General features: G+C 38.0%; 1 protein-coding gene across 9 annotated transcripts; it reads right to left on the reverse strand.

Annotated features, from left to right (window-relative positions):
- Positions 1-892: 892 nt before the first annotated feature.
- Dazl (deleted in azoospermia like) lies at positions 893-21722 on the reverse strand. Of its 9 annotated transcripts, XM_076915386.1 has the most exons (13): positions 21300-21628; positions 20472-20595; positions 19876-20027; positions 11854-12000; positions 11392-11483; positions 10907-10958; positions 10544-10607; positions 10317-10456; positions 9036-9107; positions 7763-7813; positions 6981-7094; positions 5824-5922; positions 893-2768 (listed from the first exon to the last, which is right to left on the reverse strand). In XM_076915386.1, the coding sequence occupies exons 4-13, from the start codon at positions 11890-11892 to the stop codon at positions 2706-2708; spliced, it is 786 nt and encodes a 261-aa protein (XP_076771501.1). In that variant the 5' UTR covers positions 11893-12000; positions 19876-20027; positions 20472-20595; positions 21300-21628; the 3' UTR covers positions 893-2705. The 9 variants fall into 9 exon arrangements, with proteins under 9 accessions (XP_076771501.1, XP_076771499.1, XP_076771498.1 ...); XM_076915384.1 differs by lacking the exons at positions 19876-20027; positions 21300-21628 and adding an exon at positions 21704-21722; XM_076915383.1 differs by lacking the exon at positions 19876-20027.
- Positions 21723-22642: the final 920 nt, after the last annotated feature.

Raw genomic sequence — 22642 nt, forward strand, 5'->3', positions numbered from 1 at the left:
AAGTACTAGAACTAGAAATGGACATGGTATGAAGTACTTTTCTTCCTGACATACTCTTACAAAACTTCAAGATTCCATAGTAGTAAGTATACATTTCATTGCAGATACTAGGAAAAATACCTTGAAAAGCACTATTATTTGAAGCAAAAGCAACATGAATCTATAAGGTCTCTAACAAAAGGGTCAAAGATATTACCCTCCAATAAAGGCAAAAAAGCATTTTATAGCATCTAAAACGAAGTCTTTGCCTAAGTGACTAAAGTCGGTTGTGTACTCCAGCATTCCCAACAGGCGCTACTGTCTATGCTGCAATGAAAACTGAAGTATTTTCAGCTCCATACAGTATTTTTCTCATAAAATGTACAGTGACTGCTGAGAATGAACCCTATAGGGTCATATATTTGAATGTCTAGACACTAGTTGATGTAATATACACTAGTTGATGTAATATTTGAGCAGGATTATGTATGACCTTGTTGGAAGAAGTATCTATCACTGCGTGGGCTATTGAAACCTCAAAGCTACTGCTCCAGCACTATGCCTGCCTTTGTTAATACCATGCTCTCTGCCACAATTATGGACTTAAGCCTCTACAAAGGTAGGCAAGGCCCATGAAATGCTTTCTAAGTTGCCTTGGTCACAGTGTCTCTTCACAACACACTACTTGAAATGAAACAGTGACTATAAGACATGTACATATATACTAAAATATGTGTAAATATAAACATGTACACATGCATAATTTCATAGAATGTCTCAAAATGCTTTATAAATTAATGCCCTGCTTAGCAAATGCAGCATATAATTTCAATCTCAAGGACTTACACATTGTCATTCATTGTTCACACCAAAGTTTACTATCATTTCTAGAAACATAATAGTAAGTCAGTGATGCTTTTGAAAAAAGGCTTTATTCGTATATGCAAAGACAATAGGTAATAGGAACATACTTTTAAGTTTAAAATTAATCTTCCATTTTGAAAGGCTCAGTACTTGTTTCTTTCTCCCTTCTCTTAAATACTTGACTCCAACAAAACAGCAGACAAAAGTTTATTCCCTTACTTTTCTTTAAAGTCATATAGCAACAATTACATTTGTGCCTCAGAATTTAGGGCATCATTCATAGTAAGTTGGAGATTTAATCACAGAGTGGTACATGTAAGAACATACACTACAGATACACTGAAATAAGGGGACAAACTGTAAAAAGAAATAATTTCAGGACACTTCTTAGTTTTCTGGTATACTGACTTGATGACATAAAAAAATTTGACTTCAGATGTAGAATAAAATTAGGAGTTAAAGATCATTAGGGACAGTTGTGATATGAACCATTGGGTTCCATTAAGTTAGAGTAAGTGAAATCTCCATGTTTGAGGGAAAGGGCTAATACAATATAGACAACAAGGCATTTTAAAACTCATGTCCCTGGCAGGTCAGATGATGGTTGGTCAATTGTTTTGGTTAGACTAAGGTCCCTGAACTGCTCTGCTCATAACTGTTACTTGTCTACTTTATACCAAAGGAGCAATCCTGACAGAATAGAAGTAAGATTGCAAAAGACTGTGGGTACAAAGGTTCTCTGCTGTCACAATGCATAATGTCCAATGATCTAATGTCCGTCTAATCTAAAAACAGATTCACTTTAGCACATTCTTGGGATACATTTATGAAACAAATTATGTGGTTTAGAAATGTCAAAATTGCCTACTGACTGTTTTGGACATATTTTACTTTACAAAGGGAAATACAATAGACTAACAAAACTAAAAATGTATTTTACTCTGTAACAACTAATATTTTGAATGTTTTTATAAAAACAATTTCTTTCAGATACTCTGATTAACTTTTAAGTGACATAAAAAATTTTCAGCACTCTTTAATACTAGTATTTTGCACAATTTTAAGACAGCCATTGAGTTTAGCATTTTAAGAAAAAAAAAGAGTATTAACTCACTAAGAATAGCTTATACACCTAGTGAAGTTTAGTTTGTCTTGGATTCTTTAAACAAAATTATACCCAGAATTTTAGATATCCTAATTACCACCCCAACCAAGTAACTAGGATATATGAGTATGTGTGGATTCTAGATAAAGGGTAAAATATTTTGTATAAATGTTAAGACCCACTGATTGGACTGTTAAGAATCTGTTTTCCTGGGTTTAGATAAGGAAGACTTCAATAAAGCTAACTATATATTGAGTTCCACTGATTAAAAATGCAGTTCTAAAAATTCTGCTTTTGTGGCAAATGTTTAGACAAATAATAAATGTCAAGTACAATATTGTAAAATACTGTACTGTTCAGGTACCTGTTGAGAAGTGAAATGCTTGTAGTCAAACTATCAAAATTCTGACCTTTCAAAATAGGTTTATAAAATCCTTTTCTTGAAAATTAGTACTTGCTTTTGAACTCTTAAAATGCCAATTTCAATTAAAAGTCCTTAAGGTAAATCTTAAAAGTTATTCCTTTCAACTATTTTTCAATTATTTTTTATCTTTTTTTACTTGCAATTATTTTTTCTTTAACTATATGAACACAGAACCAGTTTCTATATAAACATCTAATGAACAGATTGAACATAAAACTAGGCAATCTAATATAACTTTTATAGAAAGTCTGAGTGATTTGTCAAATTTCCTGTAATAGTGAAAAAATTTTCAGTTTCTTTTAATATTCAAAACCAACAACCTCCTGAGATGAGTTAGCAGAGATGATCAGATTTAAGCACTGCCCGACTTCTTCTAAAGTGATGTACTCTTTTATCCTAGAAAAGATAGAAAAAGTCATTTAAAATCATTGAAAACTCCAGATTACCACTACTGACCTAAAATTATGAAACGAATGTGTTGTCTTAACTGTAAATATAGTGAGGAAAAAAAGATCATCTTGTAGAACCCTGCAACAATAAATGCACTAACTAGTTAGACTCTATTAAATGATGAAATTAAAAAGGAATCCCAGTAAACTCAGGAATATTAGTAAACTCAGTTAAAATTAGTACCATTTTAGATAATTAATGATTTAGCAGGTGAATCAGAGAGTGGATTCTTAAAACTTACTTTTAAAAATTTCATTGTAATTTATTATATGTGCATATGCATATACACATTATGTGCGTGAGTGTATGTATAGAGGTGGGGGCGGGGGCAGAAACACCAAAAACCTCTTCAAACAACAAAACTCTAGTAAAGTTTTTATTAACAACTTCATCTTGACAGAAACCATATTGAGAACAGTATTTCATCTAAAATCCTTATTTTTGATTAAAAACTTAATCTTGTATATTTAAGGCTCATCTTTCATCTGTGAAGATACTTCATTCCATATCAAGAAAAGGTTAAGAAAATTGAAAATGCTTTCTCAAGGGGATTGGTCCTAGGAACCCTCTCCCTCATGGGTATAAAAACCTGATGGTTGCCCAAATCTCTTATATAAAATGTTTGCATATACATTACAGATCTTTCTGACTACTTTAATTTTTTCTTATTTTACAACCTAACATGCAAAGTTTTACTGCTTTGAGGGGAATAAGAGAAAGTCTATACATGTTCAGTATAATTTAAACTATCTATATATTATCAGTTGAATTCAAGGATACTGGATTCATAGATACAGAAGACTGATATAGACAAATTATTTTCCTTTATTTTTTACAGCGATGTAGTTATAGGAAAGTTGAATCCTTAAAAAGAGAAATGCAGTTAATAAAATATAATTTTCTTTTCTACACAACTAGCTTAACCAGGCCCTTTTCATGGGGACCAGATTCCACTGTTAGGAAACAGTGACTTCTAGAAGTCACTCATTTGGTTAAGTACCTGCTATGCAAGCATGAGGACATGATTCAGATCCCTGGCACTCCCTTTAAAATGCTGGTAGTTGAGGTATACTATGTAGTCATAGAGCTCAGGAGTAGAGGCAGAGACAGGCAAATCTCTACAGCACATAGGTCAGTCAGCCTAGACAAATGAATGAGCTCCAGATTCAAGACACCCAAATTCTACCTCTGACTGCCACAAGCACCCTCATATATGTATGTATACACACACACATCATGTAGCCTGTCAGTAAGATAAAATCCCACTTAGGTTGGGGTCTAGAAATGTGGTCACAAAGGCACACATTTTTAGAAGTTAGGTAGGAATTAAAATTATGGGGCTGAAGTTAAAACAAAGAATGAGATTTACCATGGAAATAACCAGTGCATTCAATTACAATAAAACCAGCATTTAATTCATCTTTGGCTCCATAGAAAAAAGTGCTCCTCTGTATCAGGACAAGAGCTTGGGACGCTGAGAACACAAACATCTTCTACAGGCCTCCATACAGTCAACTAACACCCCTTGAACATGCACGCATACACAGAAGAAAAAGACAACAGCAGGCCACTCTAATAATTGATTCCTAACAGGGGTAGAAATCTCTGGAGATCAGAAAGTTTTTCTTCTAATACTAAGTAAAAACTGAATTTTGAATACTTTCTGTTTTCAAACAAGTCATTTTACACCTTTAGAACTTTTGGGCAAGCTGACTACTGCAGTTCTATATTGCACTATGTAGAAAAAAAATTTTAAATGAATATCTTTATTCATTATGTTGCAAACACAGTACTAACTTTCACTGGCTGCCTAAGACTAGAGGTTAGAAATGGAGAGAGATTGATTTCAAATAGGCAAGGGTTTTATTTTTGGGTGGCAAGACATTTAAATTTGACTTATGGTTGTACAATTTAGTAAATATACTAAAGTCCATTGAATTATATACTTTAAATGGCTTGCATGATATCTGTATTATATACCTGTTATTAATCTATTATTTTAAAAAATCTTCCCTTAAATGCAATTTTCTTTCCACTAGACTAACCAGTTAATAGCTTTCATATTCAGACTTGAAAGTAAAGGGACCTACTTTGTGTTCTACTCATCCCGATTTTACTTGTGGTCTTAGAGTCTGGAAAAACAGTGCAGTAATAAAGCATAGTCCCTGAGTTCTTCTCTTCAAACAAAATAACCGCAATGAGCTGGCAAGACTGTAGTCTTAAAATAAAAATCATCTGTCCAACTTGGCTGGAAGACTAGAAACTAAATCTTTGCTAAATTCAAACATTCATATTCTCTTCCACTTCAACTCTGGATCAACTTCCATTTCTTCTCACTTGGCTATTTTCAACCTTCTCAGTTTTATTCCTTTTCTTTCTCCACAATGCTCAAATATGTTAACCAAGCAGTTCTTTTGTTCTCTTTAGTCCAAGAGCTATAAATTATATTTTTGCTTTCAAATTTCTCTTACACCATATGGTTGAAAGTTACTATTTTCTTATCTGCCATCTCTCACAAACCCTTTATATTACTTGTGTAGAGAGGCCTGAGGTTAACACCTGGAGTCTTCCTGATTGTTCTCTACCTTTTTTTATTGCACCCAGAGATCACTGACATGGGTTGTCCTACCTACATAGCTCGCTTAGGATCCAGTCTTTGCTTTCTGAGGACTGGAATTCTAAGGACAATAATCCCACCTGACATTTATGTAATTTTACGTTCAAATTCACACTTGCTCAGTAAGTGCTTTATTCACTAAGCCATGTACCCAAGGGCTTACAACCAGTTTTTTCCCCCTAAAGACAAATTATTTACTCTAAGATTTACATCACATCAAACATACTGCTGGGTAAAACTCAACCACTATAATGGTTCTGGAAGTTACAATAAACACTTCAATTAATTGGTTTAAAAATATGTACACTACAGAAAAACAATTTTTCAATGTAAACACAAACACATAAACACACACCTTTACTATACATACTATCCTTTTCCTACCTTGAAGTAGTCATCTTGAGTAACAAGAGAGTTTCTCAGTCTGTTCTCAGGGTTAAACAGACAAGAGACCACGGTCTGTATACTTCGGTCCACAGATTTCTGCAACACAAAAGTTTAAAGACAATAATTTTATTAACTGGAAATGGCCTTCTGAAAGTATTCTAAGCATATCCCACTTATTTTTAAGAAATTCTTTCATAATGTTGAATGAACTCTTATGATTTTTAAATATTTCTCCCAAGAACAGTGGTTTAAAAGCTGAATTTACATATCCCTTGAAACATTTATTTTTTTCCTATCACAGAAGTCAGTTTTAGTATTTCAAGAAAAAAGTATTCAGAATGAGATGTCGTCAATATTTGTATAAGCTACTTTATATACACACATATGTATATATGTATGTATGTGTATTTGTATGTCTATAAAGTTATTTTTTTAAAACAGACTTATGTAACTCTAGGCTTGCTAATTTGCTATGTAGCCAAGGCTGATTTTGAACTTATTTTTCTACCCCTCTAAAGTTGTACTTCACTATACCACCTTTTTTTTCCCCTAATTTTAAGAACGTGGAACTGTGGCTCAAGTCAGGTTATATATTACCTTATTGTTCAGTAGTTTTGGTTTTTTTTCACTAATGAACACAGATGAGAGATGTGCCCAATAAAAATTCCCATTGTACACATTCCCAACATATCAACCATTTTAGTCATTCAACCATTATGAATTAGAATTTGGTAGTGAAGATATGTTCATTATCAAATAATCATTTTTTAAAAACCAATGTCATAGAATACCACAAATGATAAGTATTACTATTTAGCTAAATAAAAACTTCAAATTATAAAATACTTGGCAAATATAATTCACACTAATTGTAGAAACCTAGTCACTAAATTCTGTTAAGTCACACTGTAGCAATACCTAAAATATGTTTAAGAAAAAATAAAATTAGAACAGAGGATAGGACAATGGCACCAAAAACTCTCAAAGTTTGGAGTGTCATTATTTTGTATATTAACTGCAGAGTTAAAGTTTCCTAAGCTCTGCAGGTTGACTTTCAGTTTTAAATCTGGGCAGACAGACCTACTTGTCAAAGAACCATTACTAATAAACATAAATAAAAACATAAAAATCAGTAAACAAAATTAGATTTTTGCCTTTTGTGGGCCATTTCCAGAGGCAGGAGCAGCGTCATGAACTGAGCATTCATTGGGCAAAATGTCAACTCCTGGATCAACTTCACTGCAGTGGTAGTTAACAGTTGTATAAGCCTGTATTAAAATGATGAAAAAGTATAATTAAAAAGAAATATACATTCTAAGTCATCTGTTTTTCAAAATGCTAAGCTATTTCAGAAATGTTTTTAAGCTTAATGGCTAAAATTAAGTCTTATTTTAAAATGTCCTCTGTCAACACTATCAGAATCAGGATTCTAAGAAAAGTATAACATGTATTAACAGAGTATGGGAGAATTTTCTTGATATAGTTTAAAAATATCCAATCTTCATGAAAGTTAACAAAAGCTTTGGTGTTTTACAGCCAGTTTCTTCCTTTAGTCCTTTTATAAAGTATTATTAATGGTAAAGTATTTGTCTTGCTCCTAATACACGTTTTCTCTAAATAGCACAGTTAGAGGCAGATTAAGGGAAGAATAAATGCTAATTCTGAATCTAATATTAAAACTACTTTTTGTGGATTATATATCATGCCAACAAGTAACCAAAAACACATGAAGCAGCCATTGTGCCTGTGCATACAAAAATAATGTGGAGAGAAAAAAAGAAGTTTCTCTCTCATGTGTGTATGCAACTGAGGTTACAAGAAAGTGAAATATGTACTATAAAAAGGCAATTAAAATATAAATGTATACAATATGGCAAAGAACTATATTAGAAAATACTGTAAGACTAATAAAGTATGCTCAGCTAATTCATTTTACCGGCGGTATAACATAACTCCTCTGCTCTCCAGCAGGCCACTGCGGTGGCATCTTAAGAAAAGGAAACAAAGATTATTTAATCACACATTTTTACAAAAGAGGCAATAAGACAATGTTAAAGTACTCATCATGCTGACTCAATTTCTTACTATAAAACAGAACTAAAGATAGGTACCTTTATGCTTCTAATACCTGTGTACTTCTCATTTTCTTATATATAAGCACCTCATTTTCTCAGAAGCTGGCATTCAGAAAAATTTAATGAAACAGTGGCTCTTGGAAATTATCACTATAGCTATGGCTGTGGGTCATAAATATGGTCACATCTATTGAAGAAATTTATGAAACTATTTCACAGCATCCAGCATAATCACTATCAAACAGACTCTGAGTGCTCTAAGAACTGGGTAATATTTTTATTTCAACATACTCTATAAAAAATTATAAAAATCAGTCTAGATTTTTCAGGTATTTGACAGCAGTCAAAGAATGCATGCTGAAATAATAGAAGATACTGAATCTTTGTAAACAGTCTGAACAAGATTTTTCCTTGTCAAAATAATCTCAAATACTGCTGTCTGAATTTTAAACTACTACTACTACTACTTTTCTTTAATTTTCAATAGATACTATGTGGCAATTTTATATAAATACAGACTATATTAATATCCTAAATTATTTTCCTTTCCCTTATCTGATAATTCAAATCCATATCCTTAGGGCTCAGAGAAACCTGGGAAAGAAGAGGCAGAAAGAGTGTAAGAATGGGAGGGGATGGAGGACACCAAGAAAACAAGGTCTTCTAAATCAACATGATCAAAGCTCACGTGAACTCACACGGATAGATGTGGCATGCCCAGGTCCTGCACAGATATGCACTAGGTCCTCTGCATAGATATTATGGCTTCCAATTTAGTATTTTTATGAGCTTCATGAGTTTGTGAATGAATGGGTCTCTAATTTTCTCTTGGGCTCTTTTCCTTCCATTTGTTTTAATTCTGATGCATTAGTTTTTGTTTTGATTTTATTATTATCCCTTATGCGTTGGTGTACGCAAGCCCCAATTAAGTACTTTCTTTTATAAGAATTGCTGTGCCCACTGTCTCTTCACAGCAATAGAACACTAAGACACCTACCTTAGAAGCCTGTTTATAAGGAGTGGGTGAAAATGAAATGGAAGTGGGGGGGGGTTGGCAGGACTACAGGAAGGGGAAACCATAATCAGGATATTATTATGTGAGAAAAAAATCTTTTTCAATAAAAGAAATAATACCTGGTAATTATAAACAGGCAGCTGATATCCAGTGATAACCTGAACTGGTGAACTTGGATAAGGAGGATATGCCTGAGAATAAAGTGCACAGAAAAAAAGTGGGTAATAAAATAAATTTGAAAAAATAATAGAATCATTCACAATACAACAAAAATACAAATTTTCTCTTTTTCTACATATAGAAAATCTGTAAGAAAAAATAGAGATGCTAAATGGTTTTATGAAGAATTTCTTGTCAAATGATAACCTATTACACAGGAAGGAAGAAAAAACAATGTTAATGACTGCTTTTCTAAGCCAGTAACTACCTTAGGAAGTCATTGTACACTGATTATAAATATAGTTCTAGTAAGGAAGTTAAATTAATAGATCTTCTGTTTCTTTATAAAAATACTTTTGCAAAGTATTATTAACAGCAACATTAGCAGACAATCTCTAATATTCCTTCAGTATTTATGATTTTCTTATTTAATTTCTAAAAGTTAAGGGAATTACAATCTGAAACTAGAAAAGAAATAAATCAATGTTTTCTATACTTGTATTTATTGATTGAAAACAAGTAGGTCACATATGGACACCTTGCATCAGTTAGGAATTAAGTAGGGATTTTCTTTTAAGTCATATTTAGAGCAGGAAAAAATAAGATACAGTCTGTATTCCACACATTAAAAAAAACATAGGATTTTACTATCATCATCTTCTTTTATGGCAAAAAAACTTTCAAATTGAAAAAGTAAAATATATCAATGTATCAATAGGCATAGTACATGAAAATTTAAATGTTAACCAATTTAAGATAAATTAAATGGAAGAGTATGCTTTATAGAAAAAAACTATCAATTCTAGAACCAAAATAAACCCAGATGTCAACAACTTACACAAGGAGTCATTTGGAAAGCATTGCAAGTAAAACACAGAGTAACTGATATCAGCTGAGAAGATATCAACTAAGAGAACTTTCAAAACTGTTTCCAAATACTTAAAAACATTTTCAAATTTTAAAACTTTACAAGAAAAAAGTAATAGTAAAATTCTTCTGTATATATTTTTCTATGTGTCTTAATGTGGCTACTAAGGTTCTAGGATAAAGGCTTATATAAATTAGAGAGGCAAATTAGCTTATAAAAAGCACTAATGATGAGATAGTAACAAAATCCTAATACTTGAAGTAGTCCAATAAAGAATGGAGTTGTGTTATCACTTAACATCCAAACTGTGCATATAATTTCAGAGCTTAAGAAGACTATTAAATATAAGAATAAAAATACAGGTAGCTTTTACCTGAACATACTGAGTGATAGGATTCATCATGGTTGGAGGCTGCATATATGTCTCAGCATTTGGACTACTCCAAACACTCTGGAACTGTGGTGGAGGAGGAGGATTAAAAATCAAAGGACGTGGCTGCACATGATAAGTACCTTTAAAAAAGTAAAAAGAACAAAAGTTATATTGACTTCTTTGAAACCCTAAGCAGTTTCATCAAGAAAACTTCTGGTTTTACTCACATAAATTTTGTTTCCTGATTGCAGGGCCCAGTTTCAGCTTTTTACCATGGAAATTTATCTGTGACTAAAAACAGTAACAAATGATAATTTAATCTTTCGTGTCCAAGACTTAGGCAAACACTACTGTGCTCAGCCATACTTTAACCAAAGTGCCACAATGCATCAAATCCTATTTCTAATCTTGTCTCTAGTTGATAAACCTAGAGCCTCCAAGCAAGCAGTTTCTGACAAGTTACATAAGATTACATTTTGATTTTAAACAGAAAGGAAGCCTGTTTTTTCTGTATTTTATATAAGATTGAATATCCAGGAATTACTCAGCACTAAAGCATGCTAAGATTTTTACAAAAGACTATTACTTACTTCTACTATCTTCTGCACATCCACGTCATTGTAAAATGAGACAAATCCATAGCTAGAAAGACAAATGAAATACAAAATCATAACTATATAGTAACATGGTTTAGACTTAATATCCTATGTAACAGAAAGTGATGACAAAAGATCAATACATTGTGATAAATATACTGAGACATAGAGAATAGATCCTCTATAATACCATTGCTGTTTTCTTAGTAATAAGTCAGAACATGCTAATATTAACATTCATTAACAAAGGTTTATTAAGGCAAGACAGCTAAAATTTAAGACAGTGTGGAATGTGCCTTCATTTGTGAATAGAAAATATTGAAATACAAGTACTAGCAAACTGATTTTTAAAAAGTTTGCCCATAAATTATCAAAAGCAACAATTTTATTAGCTAGCATGGCCATGTCTGACATCCAAGCATCTCTCTGGCTATACTTAGCTCTATAAATAGTAGCTTCTATCAAGTATGTTTACATACCCCTTCGACACACCAGTTCGATCAGTGATTATCTTCACTTCTTTTACTGAGCCATATCTGGCAAAGAAACTCCTGATTTCGGTTTCATCCATCTATGGAAAGAATTGAATTTCAAGAGACAAAATTAAGCATTCAAACTTTTAATTGTAAAAAAAGACATTTGATTATGTGAAAAGTCAATCTCTAGTATTTGCAAACTACTCCGTTTTGAGTGTATTATTAGTTTCTATGTATTAAAACCAAACCTGCATAAAATTTAAAACAACAGAAAATCCTTTTAGGTTTACACTTCAGCTCCCATAGCCCATAATATTTTAAATAGTTTAATTTATTGAGCTAACTCTCAACTATGTTGCCCAGACTCCCCTTGGAACTCCTGGACTAAAGCACTCCTTCCACCTCTTCCCACCCCAACACTAATTGGCTTCACAATTTCAATTGAATGAAATGTAAATACAATACCCTAACATCAATTCCACCAACAAAAACGGTGTTTGGCATGATTTTGCCTTCTGGCAAAACATATCCTTGACTGGTGGTTGCTGATGAAGACTGAGTACTGGCCTCTCTGGAGACAGCTGAACTTGGAGCCTCAGAAGTTGTGGCAGACTGAAATTTGGAAAATAGACAATTAAAAAAATATATATCTATATGCACATACATGTATATACACACATGACAAATTATATAAAACATTTCTTTTGTATTTAGCTTAAATTAGTGTTACTCTAGATTACCTAGCAATACAGTGTAGCTCCAGGACTTAAAGCAATTAGAGAACTGGCATGGAAATTAAATAAAAGGATGTAATACTTTCAGAAATATCCTTCTTACTGTTACCGTTTTTAAAACAAGTGTGGTGGTCTAAATTAAGAATGGCACTCATAGGCTCACAGAATGAATGCTTGGTCACCATTTGAATGAATTAGGCGGTATGGTCTTGTGACAAGTATTTCACTGGAGATGGGTCTCAGAAGGCCAAGCCAGGTCCAGAGGCTCTCTTTCTGTTGCCTGTGGAGCTGGATGTAAAACTCTTAGCTCTCAGTCGGGCAGTGGTGGTACACGCTTTTAATCCCAGCACTTGGGAGGCAGAGGCAGGTGGATTTCTGAGTTCGAGGCCAGCCTGGTCTACAGAGTGAGTTCCAGGACAGCCAGGACTACACAGAGAAACCCTGACTCAAAAAAAACCAAAAAAACCTCTTAGCTCTCTCTCCAGTATCATGTCCACCTGTATATGCCATACTTCCGCCATGCTAATAATGAACTAAACCTCTAAAACTGAAAGCAAGACCCATTACATGCTTTCTAAGAGTTGCTGTGGTCATGGTATCTTTTCCCAGCAACAGAACACTACGACAACACATTTTTTAAATGTGTCTAAGCATTTTGTCTGTTTGTGTATTTGTGGACCATGTGTGTGCTAGTGTCTGCAGAAGCCAGAGAGAGCTGGATCTCCTGGAACTGAAGTTACAATTGTGAACTTAAAAGGTCCTTTGATTGTGAAATAAGGGTCCTCTACAAGAGAAACGAAAGTGCTTTTAACCAGTAATTCATCTCTCTACCCTCATGATGTCACCTTTTATACTATACTGTGAAAAAATGCCAACTTTACAGTTTATGAAAATATTTTTTTTTGATGAACTGAGTGAAATGTTCTGATCAGTGAAGACTAAAACCATTATGGAAATACTACTAAATTTTAATTTTACTGGGTATGTTAAATTAAAGGCATATTAAAACGCCAAAGTAAACAAAATAGCTGTTCAAAACTCCAATCAAAAAATTATAAATTCTTAAACCAATCTTTTTTCTTTGCCTTTCTACTATCAAATTAACATAAATCTTATAACCATAACACTCCCATATTAATGTCTGACTGACTTTAGAAATAAATAAAACCGGACTGGATTTGATTTCCTAATAAACTATCCATCTCTACTCAATTTTTTATTTAAAAGTAAACTCAAAATATAAAACAACAGTTTTTTAATTTTCATAGGACTCAATTTCTCAATTCTTGTATGGAAGAACTTAGGATATATTTATATTTGATAATTCTTTTTACTGGTGTCTGTACCACAATACATGGATGCATTTCAACTTAGAAGTGCAATATTTCACCAGTTAACCAGAATATAAGTTACAATGCACTGATTCTCAGTACTGTAAGGGTACTTATTAAATGTCTAGGAACATTTCTGGATGTCACAGTGAGGTAAACTTCTAGCATCTGGTAGTCAGCCAGGGATATTTCCATTAACAAATGATCCCCATAATAAAGTAATATTGGGACCAAAATCTGTACAGGGATGTGATGAAAAATCCTGTTATAGTGACTCTAAAAGTGAAGAGAAAAAGTACTGTTGGAAGAACTTGCTTGTCATTGTTCAAAATCTTGTTTTTCTTGCTTAAAATTAGAAAAACTCAAAATGTCTTCTAATTGTAACTCTTTATACAAAAAATGGATGTTTGAGAAAGTTTAATAAGGAGGAAAATAAAGCATTAAATATTATAGGATGCTTGATTTGGGCTTAAACTACCTGCTTCATCAGAGTAAATATAAGATTGGTCTCATCTTAATAGTGTAATGTATATATTAAAGGCGGCACACCATATCCTGGTCCTTACCCAGTAGGTGGCACTCAAAACCAAGAAAGCAAAGAACTCCATTTTAATACGACCCAATGTCTACTGTATGCTTAATACTGTTTTATCTAAAATGCCCACACTGATAGATGCTTTAGTTACTTTTTAAATACGACCAAAACCATTCTACAACTAAATACTTGTAAGTCAAAGTTTGATGTTCAAGAAAGTGTAATTTTTAAACTTAAGAGAGGGTCTCATTATGTAACTCTGGCTGGCTTCAAACTCATGTCTCTACTTCTTGAGTGTAATTTTTATTTTAAATGACGTCTTATGTTGCCAAAGTTGGCCTGAACTTCTGAAAAGCTCAAGTGATCCTCTTGCCTTGGCATCTGGCCCCCATTACCCCCAATAGTTGAGATTTTCCACACACCTACATGCCTACTACTGACCCTGGAGGAAAGTATAATCTTACCCATCAATAAACTACAATAGCATACTGAAAACAAACTGTATTAAATTTAAGACAGATTAATTATACCTCCTAATGAGCTATGAGTTAAATGAGAAATATTAGAATACCAGCAATAAACTTGGAAGCTAGCACAAACTTTCCTATTATGTACAGTAACATATTCCATTATATTTGACTATCCACATATTGAATATAACTAAAGCTGAAAATTCTGTTGTTAAAGATTTCAGGATAACGTTTTTGAAATGCAATTAAGTCACTATGCTAAGAAAATTATGCTACAAATACTGGCCAAGATAAAGTATGCAGTCATCAAATTTCTAATTGTAATGTAGTGTGAAAACTGTCCAGTATTGTGCGACTTTAATTATTGTGACAATTACCTAGTTCACAAATATAAACGTTTACAAAACTCCAACTTAATTTAACATGTCAGAAATTGTATAAATTTCTTCCTTTACCTCTAAAATGGAAAAAAAAAATATTGTCACGCTTAACGGATCTGTGGCTAAAAGGCTATCAACGTTTTCAGTACTGATCCTGAGGCAGGGTCTCCTGTAGCCCAAGCTAGCCTGGAGCCTCCTCAGGCAGCCTCCGTCCCGGCGGGGAGGTGGGGATTACAGCGTCCTGTCCGGCTACCCGCCTCCCCCAACCCCACCCAGGCCTCCGGCTGCTGGCTCCTCCCCCAGCCCACGCACGCACGACAGACGCTAAACACGCAAGCTGACGCAAAGCCGCCAGGCCGCCTCCGCCCGCCAGGCACCACAGGCGACAGGGCCCGGCCAATGGCGCCCGGCGAAGGTCCCGCCTTCAGCCTCCAAAGCTAGACACCACAGGCCCACAGGCCCAGCCGCGGCCGGCCTAGGCGCCGCCTGGCGGAGGAGCCCGCGCTGGCTCCTGCCCGGAAGCCGCCGCGGCGCTCGCGATGAGGGGCTGGGCCGCGGCGGGCCTCACCCAGGCCTATTCCGGCAGGCACCTCAGCCCAAAGGCGGGAAAGCGCCGTCACGTGACGCCCAGGCCGAGCACGTGGCCCACCCTGGAGCAGCCCGAGGCCCTCAGCGCTGCCCGCAGCCACCGGCCTCCGGCCGTCTCCCGGCCGCCCGCCCCTCAGTGCCTGTGTAGGCCGCCAAGTCAGCAAGGCCGCGACTCCCCGGGAACTGTCCGGTGGGGGACCCAGAACCGGAAATATGAGGGAACCCCCGGTTTTTTTTTGCCCTCTCCCCACTCCTTTGTGCTACACCGGAAAAGCCGGAATTTCAACCCCCGTCAGGAGCTGCGGCCTCTGGCTGGCCTTGCACTGCCACCCGGGGCCTTCCCTCGACTCACCATGATGGCGGCCGGAGTTCTGGTGGAGAAACCTCGAGGGTGGAGCAGAAGCCACGCGGCGGGCAGCTACTGGGGCAGCTGCTGGAGCGGCAGAGGTGGCTGCCTGGCCGCCAACGGGCAAAAAAAGCCGAGGCGGCGGTGGAAAGAGAGCCGAGGGCCACGGAGACAGCGGAGCCCCGAAGCGAGCGTGGCCAAGGTCGCTGAGTCACTGCGCTGTGGGCTGCGCGCCCCCGGGGGAAAGCTGTGCGTGGGCTGGTCTCGTGGTGGGCGTCAGCCAATGGGCGGCGGCGCTCGGCCCCTGCAGGGGGGGCCGGGGGACCCACGTCGCCCACCGGCGTGCGTGCGGGGTGTGCATGGGGCATGCGCGACGGACGCGCTCGGCGCCGAGCTAGGCCCGAGCCTCACAGATAAGACCGACGTACACACCCGAGTCACTCCCGAAACGTGTCTAAAGCCCCTTTGAAATAAGTCCCGGCCATAACTGTGGTCCGAGTTCTGTCAGGAAAGCATTTCTTCAGGCCATTACCTCAAAATGGCGCCTTGAATGCATAGGGTCATCCCCGTCCCATAAGCTCGGCGACCGGATTTAAACTGTAGAAATGAACAGGCAGGTCTAGAAAGCGGGCCTTGCCTGGCCGGACCCCTGAACCCCTTTTCCAGCCACATTTAGAGGAGTTGAGTCGGGTTGCGTGTTGGAGGGCGCGCCTCACGGGCCCACCCTTCAGCCGCCCGACTTTCATTTTCTTCCGTTTTTTCCCCCCCCTTCACTCTTTCAAGTAAATGCCTGAATTATCAGGTACAAGGGACACAGCAGTGAACACACAAGAGAGTTAAGTTGCAATGCGAGCGTTTGTCTTCGCAGGCTCTACAGAAACAGGCTAGGCCGGCTGGGAGAATTCTAGAACATTCCCAAGGTCGCAGACGCGGGCCCGCCTGCAGCAAAGCCCAGCTGCGGTGGTTGGGCGGGACAGTCGCACAGCGGAGCCACTGGAGCACCTTACACCGTCCTGACTGCCTTTTGTGCTGATGAAAAGTATTACGGTTTTTTTTTTTTTTTTTTTTTTTTTTTTTTTTTTTTTTTTAAGCTGGCAGAAACGATAGACTTAAGATTGCCGTTAACTATACAGCAATGACGGATAAAATAATAATAAAATAAATAAGGATAGACGCACTCATCTAAAAGGGGGGAAATTCCAAGGTACTGAAAAATGAAAATAAGCTTGAAACTACGGCTGTGGAAATCCGATTCTCCTCCGGCCTTTGATAGGTGGCTGTGTTGTGGTGTGAACTGTCTGACAAAGGACCTGGACCGTCCTCATTTTAGTATAGAAGAAAAAAAAAAAAAAAAAAACCCGCCACAAACACCTGGAATGGTTGGTCAATGAGCAGGGGTTAGACGGTTCTAACCTCTGTAGCGCTAGGCCTAGATGTGTGGGCTGGAAGGGAAAAGTTTAAACAGGCCGACCTGGAACTGAGGATCCAGAAGCATGCCAGTACTCTGGAGAGGCAGCATTCTAAGGAAAAGCACGGACTTGAGGGACAGAGAGCACCATGGAGACTAGAGCAAAAACCAAAAGCATTTAACTGGTTAGAATTTGACGCTCTATACCTGTACGTCCCAAGTTTGGCATTTATATGTATGACATGTTTGTTGCTAGAATCTCGAAATGAAGAAACAGGTTTTTCCAGTTCTCTATCTCCTTCCCTGCAAAAGATTCCTAGGCACGGTGTTTCTTAAACTCTCAAAGGAAACGAAGGCCCATCTGGAGAGGTAGTAAGGGGTCCTTCTCAGGATTTTGAAAGGACTTTTCAAAGAGAACCCTGCAGGAAGTGGAGCCTAAAGATGCAGTCTCCTGATCCTAGCTGCTTGGGAGGAGAGTCTGAGGCAAAGAAAACTAAAAGTTAAAGGCTGCCCTGACGATTTAGTGACACTGTTTTAACATAAAAAGGAAACACAGAACTGTGCAGAGGACGTCCCACAGGGAGAGCAATTGCCTAGCCTGTTTGTGAAGGATGTCACGCACACACACCCCAAAAGATTATAAAGCATTTGTGGTGAATAGGAATGGCATGTTTGGATTGAATGAACTTTTTTGTTTTTCTGTCTCTGTCTTTGGTCTTTTAAGACAGGCTTTTTCTGTGTAGCTCTGGATGTCTCTCTGTAGACCAGGCTGGCCTTGAACTTACGGAAACCCACTTGCCTCTGCCTCCTGAGGGCCCACCACTCCCGGCTCTTTTACTGCTTGACCATACACTTTAAATAGAAAGCTAATAAATATCTGCCCTCTTAAATAATTCAGAGGCCTCCGGGTGTTCTTACTGGTAAACCCTTCTCCCAGTTTAACCTGGCCGGTTTTCAGGTTCCTTCTGTTAGCCTGCTCTAAGTCAGCCATCGTGGTTTTTAGACACACCCACATAGAGAGAAACATTGTGCTATCACCTCCCGCTCTACCCTGCTCTCCTGGCTCCTCCCAATCCCCCCTTTCTTGCACAATCCCATTCTCCACCCTGGTCCCTTACTAGGTACTTAACCTGTGTGGTTATCTGGATTGTAGCAAACATGTCAAAAAAAAAAATCCTAAAGCATATAAAAACTAATGTCTATATATAAGAGAAAGTATGTGATTTTTTTTGAGGCCTAGATTGCTTCATATGGGATAAGTTTTATAGCTCCATCCATTTACCTCAAACTTCATTTTTCTTAATAGGTGAATAATAGTCCATGGTGCTTCACAGACGTTTGTGTCTCGTCTTTGAGAATTCTCTGCTTAATTCTACATCTCATTTTTTTGTTTTGTTTTGTTTTTTTAATTATCAAATCATAATATTTACTTTTTAACACAGGGGTTAGAAACACAAAAATGCAGGATGTGGGGACGGGGATGACGCAGGAGCGTGGGTGTTCAGGGGGAGTACAGATATCTTTCAGAACAGGGTATCAGCTGGGTGAAGGTTCAGGGGTCAGGTCACTATGACTATGATTCACTTGTCCTTATCTGAGTTGGTACTATCCGCCAAGCCTGCCTGTTTACAAGGTCTGTGACTACTCAGACTGGTAGATTTCCATAGGTCTCATTTTTTAATTGAGTTTTGTTTCTTCCTGTTTAGGTTGTTTGGTTTTTTGTATAATATAGCTATTAGCTGGCTGCTGATTTGCCTAAATGATGCTGCCCTTTGCCGTAAGAAAGTTCTCACCTTGATAAGGTCTCATTTATTAATTTTTGGTCTCCATGCCCATGGTATCAATGTCCTATTCACAAAGTCCTTTTCTGTGCCAAAGAATCAAGCTTATTCCCCCCACTGAAAAGGTTTTATTCAGTGTGCATGAGAGCTTTATTAATAGTCAGTCATATAGGTAGAACTCCCTCTTCTTATTCCCGTTTTAAACGTATATGTAAATTAAAATTTTAAATTTTAAAACTCATGTTAATTGTCCCAAAGAAAGGTTCAGGACCATCACCCATCTCTCTTTGCTTAACTTATGTGGCCACAGTTTTTAATTATAATTTTTTTGTATGTGCTTAACCATTATTTTGTTTCTTAAAATTTTAGGTTTACTATGAACATGAAGAAGTTCTTGTTCAAGTCGACCACTTCAGTTTGTCTGAGCACTGACTTACAAGTCAACTTGGTGCCAAGTACATGGTGTGCAAACTATAATCACATGTAGTCGGACAGTCCATATAAACACAATCGTACATAAGATACATTTAAAACCAAGATTTTGAATGGTATTATGTGTTGAGATTATGCTTTCTATAATTTTCATTGTGAAAAGGAAATATTACAGGGCTCTCTAGAGATACATTCCTAGATCTGGATCACACCGAAACTAAAACGAACATGGGAGGGGGCGCTCAGGAGTATTGAGGGTAAGGGATGGTTTCTATCTCAGAGTAAAATGGGCCTGGAGAAACTAGGTAGTATAGCAGGTGTTCACACTTAGTAGAGCCTGCTTAGCAGACCCTCACTGTGGCAGCTTGTCTTGCAATTGGCAGTTTATCCTTTGAGTCACAAACCATTAAAATGACAAAACCCACCTTGGTTATTGTCTGATGTTACCTCCTTAGTCTAATATAAAAGAGATGCAGTCATACCTTGCAGGCTTAGTGGGATTGGAAGTTTTATGGATGTCTCCATTTTTGTCCTGTTCAGCCCCATGATCTAGTAAGCCCATGTCCCATCAGGGCACAAGTCTCTGTGGGGTCCACATATCTCACAGATTAAATGTGAACTGTTATATCCTTTCCTTTAAAAAAAGAGGGGGGGACACTTTATTTGGGTTAGTGTGGACATAGGAGATGGTACCTATGGCCTTGGCAGGAAGGCCCAAGATAGCAAAACAAGAAACAGATGAAGGAACTCCAAGGTCTTGGCTCAAGGAGTTCATATGTTGCTTTGCCAGAATCACAGTGTGAGGTCTCTCTCTGGGTTGCAGGAGAGACAGGAGAAGGAAAAGAAATAAAGGTGCTTTTAAAAACCCACAAGTCTGTTCCCAAGTGGAGTATAACTTAACAAAATTTCAGTAAACAATGTTACCAGCCCAGTTGGAGGGTGGCCAATGGTGTCACGGTTTCTTTTCTCTCTGACTCAGAGCTTTTTATCTTGGCATCCTTTTATGGTAGTTGTTTTTCCTAAAGACATCTCTGCATGAAGAGATAAATAACAATAACTTGTGCTGGAACTAGCTTACCGGTTAACTGTCCTTCAGGGTACAGCACTTTTACTTCTTGGGGTGTTTTGTTCTCTCTTCCTTGTCACAGTCCGGAGGCCAGCCTGACCCAAGACGGGTCATTGTGACACAAACATGCTTGAGTCTGAAATGAGAGAGCCAAACTCCATCTCCCAATGGCTGCTCGGTGAGCTTCAACAGTACAGGACAGTTTGCCAAAGTCACTTAGTACTTAGGAGTCTGTCCACAGGCAGTGGTTAGGCAGAGCGTGAGAACAGTTGATGGGTGCAGGCTCACCAGTAGACTAACATCGCAGAGGGCTTAGGAGTGGGGTTGAAAGTTTGAGCTGTTATGCAGAAGTGGAGGAGGAACAAGAGAAGGTCAGGAGTGGAGAGAAAAGGAGACAAGAGGTGGGAACTGCAGCATTTGCCTTTATGTCTGCTAAAGCCCTTTAAGCCAGTGAGGATTTGGAAATGAAAATTAATCAGTTGAGGCCAGGTGTGGCTGTCGTGTAATTGATATTGGGGTCAGATCTCAATTGAGGGCTACGTAAGAGTAGGGGTCTGAAGCAGGATAGACATAAAGTTTTGAGGTTTGATTTTAGGCATGCCAAAGGGTGTTCTTGGGCACAGATAATTTGGAACCCATCTCAGAAGGTCAATGAAAAAGGAGAGTACAGTCGTTCCCCACGTTGTCACCTGGGGCCAGGCAGCAGCTGGAGGAACAAGCATGAATTGCAGAAGATGGTGTCTCTGGCCTGTGGACATCAGGTGCCAAAAGCCAAGGAAGCCCTGGAGTTTTGGAGCAGGCCTAGGTCTGGGGCCCCTCCTGACGCTGGCCAAGCCTTACCTTACCAATGTGTAGTAGTGGGTGTGCTCTAGGAAACAAACAGACTGAGAGATAGGAGGAGCAATTATACAAAGAACCACATTTCCATGGCATGCCAATTACACCCCAGAACGGGGCTTATACCACTTACGTAGATAAAGGCCCCCAAGGCCCAGAGGTTTCAAGGTGCAACAGGCAGCTGTTCAGTTTGTAGTAAGAAGAGGAAACCACATTCTCAATGGGTGGGTATCAGGAAAGGGAGGGAGATGGAGAAGGAGAGAGGGAAATGACTACCAGGGGAGTGGGACACAGAAGCCCTAAACCCGTCTCGGGTTTCAGCACCAGATGTTAGATGGGGACAGGAGGAGGCGACATGACAATACAAGGAAGAGGCCAACAGTCAACAGAAGCTGGTTGTCACTTACCAGAACAGTAAAGGCTCTCTCCATGGGAGTGGAGGACGCTGGGAGGGTTTTATAGGGCAGCAAAGGAACTTTGGCAGTGGAAGATTCCATCCGTACATCCGTTCCTCTGCAGCTTGGACTTGTAAATGCCAACGCAGGTTGATGTGCTGACCTTCTTGTCAGGAGCTTCCAGGATCATAACTGCGAAGATGTTATCAGCTTGTTGACTTTCCTGTCGGGAGCTTCTCAGCTCCTCTGAGGCTTTGAGATCATCAACCCTTCTGTAACAGTGGAGAAAACGGTGCCACTAGTTCACCAGTGGAAATGTTGCCAGTCCAGCCATGGCTGTGGTTTCTGGGCTTTACAGTTAGACAGGACAACCAAACGCTTGGCTTTCTCGGTGCCTTCTGACACTGAGAGCCATTTGTCAGGGATGAGCTCCAACACTGCAAGTCCTGCATCCAAAGAGCATCATGTCTTCAGCAATAGGGTCTTATCTTCAAATTCTGAGAGGCCATCAAAGGTGATACCAATCGCCTGTATTGTCTTACAGGTGTCTTGGCTTCCCCTGACTAGAAACTCGAGACTGTTTCTCAGGCAGAGTATTAAGGGTTTTGTTAGATACATCATGGCTCTTAGGGGGAGCATTATCATGCCAAGGTTGGTGATATTTTCTTGAAACCTTACAAAAACTTTAAACCATGGGAAACAATTGTTAAGATAAAAATCGGCAGTAAGCATCTCAGTGTGGTGAGGTTAGTAGCATAATTCACATAAGCTCAGAAGCAACTCTTTATACTGCTTCCTTCTCTGCCAGGGACTATTAACAGAAGAAATAAGGGTGACACTTTAACTTATAATTTTATTATAAGTTTATTATAAATTTATTTAAATTTATATAAATTTATTATAAGTTTATTATAAGTAAATGTTGAAATTATTTTATATTAAATTATTGAT

This window comes from Arvicanthis niloticus, chromosome 17 (assembly GCF_011762505.2).
Source record: "Arvicanthis niloticus isolate mArvNil1 chromosome 17, mArvNil1.pat.X, whole genome shotgun sequence".
NCBI classification, from domain to species: Eukaryota; Metazoa; Chordata; class Mammalia; order Rodentia; family Muridae; genus Arvicanthis; species Arvicanthis niloticus.